Here is an 8056-nt window from a genome sequence, read left to right as displayed (position 1 = left end):
CTGCGGTGGCCAGGAGCGGCCTCTGCACTCCAGTCTGGGCGACAGAGTGAGACTCCAACTCAAAAAAAAAAATTAAAAAGATTAAAATGAGTTAATAAACACATTTATGTTTATGCCTGTTTATGCCTTTGTTTTTATTTCTAAATGGAAAATCTAGTTTCTTTTCTTTTTTTTTTTAATTGAGTTGGATTTTCACTCTGTCACCCAGGCTGGAGTTCCATGGCACTCACAGCCAACCCAGTGTCAACCTGCCGGGTTCCAGCGATTCTTCTGCCTCAGCCTTCCAAGTAGCCAGAACTACAGGCACACACTACCACGCCTGGCTAATTTATTTTATTTTATTTTTTTATTGTAGAGATGAGGTCTTGCCAAGTTGCCCAGGCTAGTCTCAAACCTGTGGGCTCAGGCAATTCACTCTTCTCAGCCTCCCAAAGTGCTGGGATTAGGGGTTGAGCCATGGAGACCAGCCAGAAAATCTAGTTTCTAATGGCATATATAGCACACATAATGCCTTCTGGGATCCTCGACAACTTAAAAGTATGAAGCATCTTGAGACCAAACAGCTGTCAGATGAGGGCTTTCCTGGCAGGGAAGCAGCTCGCATCTAAAAACACCTGAAACCTGGCTCTATGGAAACTCCAGGGATCAGCCAAACTGAGTTTAAGGCACTGGCTGTGTTGGTGTTGAAGGCAGGAATTCTTGTTAGTGTCTTCTGCCTGTAGTTTAATATGAATGACGCTGATAAATGGGGCTCGCCTGCTCTCTGAGCACCAGAAGGAAGCAAATGAGTTTCGCTTACTTTACTAAGCTCCGGGTAAACTCTGGGTGATTCCCTATCAAGAAGCGAAGCGCACAGACATTCTCTGTCCCATCAATGCTATGATGGCGACATCCCCCCCATGGGGACCAGCCCTGAGGGAGGAAAGAGTACCTGTGCCGCACAGCGGAGAAGGTGGTCATCAGTGGTTAAGGCCAGCAGATAATCCTGCAGCAAGCCGAGCTCCTGTGGAGAGAGCACGGGCCTGTGAGCGACAGTGGCAAGGCCAGATATCCCATGCAACCTTGACAGACCACCATCCAGGGACACCCACTCATGGAAACAGAAGCCTCAGGAGTGCAGATGTTGCTCCCTACACCAGGCCCTCATGGTACTGCCTCCCTTGAATGCCAAAGAAGGAGCCTGAACGGCAGGAGCCAGGCATGGGTTCTAGGCAGGCTCTGCCTTCACCTACTCCTCTCTCCTCGGGCAGTTTCACCTACTTCTTCACCTACTGCCCTCTCTCCTTGGGCAGTTTCCTCACATATGAGATGAGGGGGTAAGCTAAAGGACTATGAAAGGCCCTTTCATCTCTCACATTCAATGAGTCTATTGTGCTGAGGGGGAAAAAAAAGGAAAAAGAAAGAATCCATCGTTTTATTTTCCAAAACTCACTGTTGTCAAGGGCTGATCTGAGGCAGTTTTTTCCCGCTTTGGCCCAAGGCCTGACAAAATAAGCAACCTCGGCACTGACCTGAGGGCTTCCCAGGGCTGGGGAGAGGCAAAGGCCTCAGACTCTCAGCCATGCCTGCCTCCCTGTGTAGCCTGCTGAGACCTGGGCCACTAGGGTTCAGGATGGGGCTGGGACGTGAGACCTGCCCTGGGCAGTAGAAGAGGCAAAAGCACACACAGGCCCCATGCTCCCAGCTCCCCGAGTGGACTTGAGTGAGGCTGGGCAGGTCCTCACCTGGGCACGGTTCTCCGTGACGAAGAAGAGCTCAGTGAGGGCACGGTGCAGGGGAAGGAGGATGCCAGGCTGCGTCACGTCCTCAAACAGGCCGTACTCCATGTGAGTGAAGAGCTGCCACAGAGGCTTCAACAACGCGAGGTCACAGAGGTCACTGCAGGAGGAGCCCCAGGAGGGGGTTGGTTTACAAAGGACCATGCCACGGTCACACAGCTGACAGCTGACGGGAACTGCAGCTCAGGCCCTCCCTCTTCCACAGCTGGTACAGTGATTATAGAACACCCACACTCCCCACTAAAACAGCCACAGACAGTCACCAATAGCAAAGAAGGAAAAGGGCAGACCCTAAACTTCAAAACCAGACTCCTAGAGAGCAGGAGATACTGAAGGACGTTCCAGGAAATTACTGTGCATCTTTAAAAAGGGTGGTTAGGAAGACCTTCCAATGACAGTGTGAAATCTCCACATAAATGTTAAGGGGAAAAGGCAAGATACAAAATACATATACCGAATAAAAAACCTGTATATACAACATTGTGCATATGCATATTAAAAACAATAGTAAACAAACATAGCAAAAAATGTTATGAGTAGTTGTCCCTATCAGCTTTCTAGGTTTTCTGTATGCTCACTGCTTTTATAATCTGAAAAAAAAGAGCTATTTAAAAGAAAATGACAACAACCATAATTATGATCTTAGACTTGGCTTATGAAACACAAGAAATATGTTTGCAAGGTTGCTCAGGCAGAAATCTTTTCCCTAAATCTTTTCTCTGTTGAGAGAATTGAATGTAGGGTTTTGTTTGTTTGTTTTTACTCAGAGAGGAGGCTGTGCTTTAATTCCAGTTCAATATCTTTCAGAGGAGAAAAATAATGAACTAAATAATATTCTGGAACATAGTACATTATATATATATATATGATGTTAGATGTTGCCTTTTCTCTTTAATTTGCTCTTACGACTTGAAAAAGAATTATGTACATTTAATTGTTATCTTGAAGACAGTCCCTTTTCTCCAGAGGAACAAATCTTCATAAACTAAACAAATAGGAAAATTCAGCCAGCTTTCCAGCTGGGTTTTCAGGAAAGCACTCAGAGTGTAAAGTGAAATGTACCTGCATGGCCGTAGGCTAAGAAGACTGCCTATGGCCGTTCTGCCTGCCATAGCTCTCCCGTGGGACAAGCCCTCAGGTCAGCACCTCTATAACTCTCCAAGGAGCACTGAAACAGAGCATGAAAATGCCTAGGGTGACAGGACATGCTTGCTGGGAGTTCCCTCCAGGTTTGGGACAGAGGGGTAAGGAATGTCCCCACTGGAAGAAAAGTTGGTGATGGCCAGCAGACTGTGTGAGAGTGTACCCCTGCTGCGGCCAGGAAGGCCCCACTAGTTGGAAGACCACAGAGATGTTACGTGTTCCATACACACTGCTCAACCAAATAGTTATTACTAGAAGCCATGCTCAAACAAAGAGAGCTAGGCCCAGGAGTGGCTAAGTAACCCTGATGTCTGCACATGAGGACATAAGGGGGTAACAGCAACCTCTCCCTCCTTGCCGCCAGCCTATGGACTGACTACATGAACCACCACCTTCCCTCTCCTGACTTTGAGAGTCCTTTGTTTTTTTAATGACAGCTCCATATCATAGGAGAAGACAATCTGTTACTGCAAATACCTCCATCCCACTCTGGCTAGCACTGTGTGCCTGTGTACCTTAAAAATACAGGAAAGAGGAACAAGAAACTCCTGACAGTGGAGGTCTGAGCAAGGAGGGTAGAGGGAGAGTATGGACGAGGTGCACAGCACAATCACCAATACCTTTCCTCTGAGATGAGAAATAAGGCAATTACGTCTACAATTCCCACTTCTAGTAAACACTATATTATAGGTCCTGGCAAATGCAAAAGACAAAAACAAACAGTTTCTAGGGATTGAGAGGAAGAAATAAAACTCATTATTTACAGATGACATGACTATGCACTGAATGATCTAGATATACAGTCTTAGAGTTAACAAATTTAGCAAGGTCACTGGTTATAAGGGCAATATACAAAAATTCATTCTATATCAGCAAAAACAAAACTAAAAATTAAAAAATATCAATTATAGCATCAAAAACATTAAATACCTGTGAATAAATAAATCTAAGAAAATGCTAGATGCAAGTCTTCTATATAGAAAACTTAAAAAAAACCTAAAGGACGTATTCCTAGAGGAATACATATTGGTTGTAGATTAGAGGACTCCATGTTCTAAAGATCCTGATTTTCCTAAAATTTACCTAGAGTCAATCAAAACCTCATTAGGTGAGAGGGACACGGGTATGTGTGTCTGTGCATGTGCATATGTAAAAATGAACAAACTAAGTCTAAAAGTTATATGGACATGAAAGGTCAAAAATACCCAGGGCAATCTTGAAGATGAAGAATTAAGCTGAATAATTTATTCTAGTAGATATGTAAATCAGTTATAAAGCTACATTTTTTGACAATATAATAGTGATACACAGATCAAAGGAACAAAAGAGACTAGAACCAGATTCATGCATATACAGACATCACTTTGTGACAAAGGTGGCACTGAAGTGAGGAGTCACTCGTGTGCAGAGGTAGTTTCTGAAGTCAAATGGAGATCCACATGGAATAACACTAACTTGATGCCTACAACTCATAGCATACACTAACATTCATTCGGATACACAGCTAAGTGTGAAAGGAAAAACAATTAAGCTTCTAGAATGTAACATAGGAAATATCTTCATGAATTTTGAGTAAGGCAAATATTTCTTAAGCAGGACACCAAAAGTACTACCATAAAGGAAATGACTGATGAATTGGAAGACATTAAAATCATAAGCATCTTTTTATCAAAGACACTCACATTGAGAATGCCACTTACCTGTGGGTGCAGCACTGCACAATCCTCAGAAGTAAATGTATGGCTTTTAATCGCTGATGACCAGTCTGGCGACAGGCCACGCCCACAAGCCATTCCCAAATTTTTGCCAGCGGGAGGTGAGGAACAACCCTTTCTTCTGACAACATCTGCTTCAAAATCTCAAATCCTGGCCAACCCCCCAAAACACAAACATTTTTTTAAAAAGTCTAACAATTGTGTATATCATAAATTATGTATCATAAACTGTTCAAGTTTTAATAAATAGGATGAGACAATTGTGATCATTTAAACTTTGGTTGAAATTAAGTCTTTTGTAAAACCAACACTGGAACAATAATTTCAGTTCCTCCTTTTTGCAAAATGCCCTGGTAAATTCTAAGAGAACAAGCATCTTTTTCAGGCCCTGACAGAATGGCTCTCTTATCTGGCCATTCAAGTTCACAATTAGATAATGATATCACATTCAAGAGTAACAGGTGTGGGGTTTGTGAGACAACTTTCTGGAAGTGTGAGAGAAAAGTACCTGCTCCGGTTTTAACCAAGATCAGTGACATAATGGCATCCACAGCAATGGAGTGCCCCTGCTGACAGAACATGCAAACAGAAAGAGCAGAGTACAGACCTGTTTGGAATCGGCCCAGGTGTCCAGCCGTCACAGTGAATTTGTAGCCCCACTCAGTGTTGCTCATGTCGGAGGTAAAGCGGTAATACAGAGTATCTCCTGGTCACACAAGAATCAGATACCAGGGAATAGCAATTGAAGTATTTCTCATGAAATCTATTAAACCCCACCACTGGATGCCACCACCAACACCAACTGTCTTCAGAGGGCTGAAGAAATGCATGTGGCATGAAGACAGTGAGAATAATGGAGGTTGCCCTACCCTTGCCTCATCCAAACTCCAATATATCTATGTCCAGATACAAAGTTCAGGATGGAAAAGATGAGGCTTTTCATTTCTGGGTAAATTCTCCCAGAAGTTCCCTTCTCAATATTAAGTTTAAACACTTCATGTGAAGAGTCTATGTAACCAAGTTTTTGTTTTTTTTTTTACTACCTGGAAGTTCAAAATCTTTCCATTTCTGTTGAGACCCACTGAAATTGTGTCGATCCTGCTGAAAGTCACTACTGCTGGACATGGCTAATTCATCACAGCCTTCTTCTGTGTTGCACTGAGAATCAAACTTTACAGAGAGGTAGATGGCACCAGGAATGTGAACTTTATCCTAGGAAGGGGAGACAGAACACTTCTATGGTTATTGTTCACTGGGTAGACATTCACTGTGGCTGCCTCATGCCAAGTTCTATCACTGAATCTGGGGATACAATTGCCTTGCTTTCTGGAGCTTGCGGTCCAGCTGGGGTGAGCAGCATGCACACAGACTGTAGATATGGTGTGGGGTAGGCCAGGGGGGCAGGCAAAAAAGGGTCTCAGTGAAGCAGTGTGAGGTTGCTGTGAAGAATGAAGAGGACAGGAGGAGCCTGTCAGGAGAAAGGGGGCGAAAGATAAGGTGAGCAGCAGATGTGAGGGCATGGGGACAGCACTGGAAGGCTAGTATGTTCAGGGAACGGCAGGGAGCTTGGCATTTCTGGGTAAAGGGTGTGCTGTATGGGTACACATGCTTGGGAAGTAGGGACAGGGGTGAGATGTGATCCTGAAGAGGTTGCCAGGGGCAGACACCGAAAACCTTGTGCATGAAATGAGGTGTCTAGCAGGGGGAGCGAAGGGATCACTGACAGCGGGTTAGGGCAAGGTCAGAGGCAGGAGTCAGAAAGGCGCAGCAACAGAACCCCAGAGAAGGGCAAAGAGAATCCAGGGTGGTGGAGAAGACAAGATGATCCTCTGTAGGGTAGAACCCGGCAGCTAAGCAGATGTGTCTATGGGGCCAAGGGAGTGGGGCTGGAGCTCAGAAACATGGGGAGAAAAGAGGCTTGGAAGGGTTAGGAGCCTTACATATCTGCAAAACAAAATCTCAGCTGGCCAGTAACCAAGTTCTGAATGGATTTCTGTCATCCACCACCACTGGATGCCTCACCAACACCAACTGTCTTCAGAGGGCTGAAGAAATAAGCATGTGGCATGAAGCCAGTGAGAATAATGGAGGTCGCCCTACCCTTGCCTCATCCAAACTCCAATCTCTCTATGTCCAGATACAAAGTTCAGGATGGAAAAGATGAGGGTTTTCATTTCTGGGTAATTTTAAAAGGGACTGGAGTCCCCAGAGTGTGGCCAGGACTTTAAGAAACAGCTGAAGCGTGAGAGTCCAACCTAGACCCAAGCTCAGACTTGCTGCCCTGGTGTGAAGCCACACACTCGCTCTCAGGAGCTTGCTGCAGGAAAAGTGAGCTCTCCTCCAAGGCCAGGCAGCCCACCTTTTCTATTAAAACAAGAAAGGAGAAGAGAAGACCTGGTTGTACAGAACCCCCTGGTTTCAGGGAAGCAAAAGGCAGCTTTGTCTAAGGAATCACTTTCTCATCAGCCTGCCCAGAGGGAAAGGGAGTTGCTGAAGCCTGTGCTACTCAGTCACAGTTGCAGGGTCTACTGACCCCAGATTGTACCTCAAAGTTGGTGTTGTTGTTGTACGGGTGTTTCGATTCCCTCACTTGCACCTCCATTCCTGGCTCCTCCATGAACTGGCAGGCAGCCAGGGCCATGGTCCCCAGCATATTCTCTCGGCAGCCCTGGAGCACTTTCTGCAAGATCTGGTGGGACATGAGATGGATAAGGTCAGGGCCTGTCTGTGGTGTCAGGAAGAAGGGGGAGTCTACTTCGACTCAAGACCTACCCAAAGGTATTGGCATTATCCTGGAGCCAGAATGAGCCTCTGCGACCTCACCACCCAAAACCAACCCCACTAGCCACCTCTCACTCAACTAGGTCCTTGCTGTAAATCAGGACACTGCAGTCTTTTCAGAATAATACTGCTTCAAGAAGGCCTAAAAGAACGAACAGAACCAGACAGAGATGGTTCTGTCCCTGAAGAGTCCCCAGCCCAGCAGGAAGGTTGGCCTACAGATAAATAATTACAGCACAATGTGACCAAAGTTCAGAGTGAGGCACAGAGTTAGGAACCCCAGGGGATAAGAGTGGGGGGAGGGCACATCTGCAAGGGGGACTGGGAAGGGCACAATGGCTCGTTTTTGGCCCTCTCAAAAAAGAAACAGAACTAGAGCAAGCCTGCCAGCACCTACAGGTCTTCAGGACTGAGAAAGGATCTCGGGGACTCAAAACTGCACAGCATGTATGGGGGAGGGCAGGGAGGGTGACAGGGACATAGGATGAATGTGCCTCAAGATTTCTGTACTAAGCCGGACTCAGTGGCTCAGCCTGTAATCCCACGCCTTTGGGAGGCTGAGGTGAGTGGATTGCCTGAGCCCGCGGGTTCGAGACCCGCCTGGGCAGCGAGACCTCATCTCTACAATAAATCAAAAAA

The 8056-nt window shown here is 45.8% G+C and overlaps 1 protein-coding gene across 1 annotated transcript in view; it reads right to left on the bottom strand.

The window, feature by feature from the left end:
- The window catches only part of ZZEF1 (zinc finger ZZ-type and EF-hand domain containing 1), a 131125-nt gene that overhangs the window by 2730 nt on the left and 120339 nt on the right, over window positions 1-8056 (bottom strand). The window contains exons 49-54 of the mRNA XM_008060736.2: window positions 7182-7325; window positions 5680-5848; window positions 5244-5342; window positions 4622-4787; window positions 1725-1878; window positions 932-1003 (exon numbers count right to left, since the gene is read on the bottom strand). Of these exons, the coding sequence (XP_008058927.1) occupies window positions 932-1003; window positions 1725-1878; window positions 4622-4787; window positions 5244-5342; window positions 5680-5848; window positions 7182-7325 (804 nt within the window). The remainder of the gene's footprint in view (window positions 1-931; window positions 1004-1724; window positions 1879-4621; window positions 4788-5243; window positions 5343-5679; window positions 5849-7181; window positions 7326-8056) is intronic.

Source organism: Carlito syrichta, unplaced genomic scaffold (genome assembly GCF_000164805.1).
Source record: "Carlito syrichta isolate Samal-C Ts95f unplaced genomic scaffold, Tarsius_syrichta-2.0.1 Scaffold304713, whole genome shotgun sequence".
Lineage (NCBI taxonomy): Eukaryota > Metazoa > Chordata > Mammalia > Primates > Tarsiidae > Carlito > Carlito syrichta.
The sequence above is the reverse complement of the archived record's forward strand: the minus strand, read 5'-3'. Positions and strand labels throughout refer to the sequence as shown.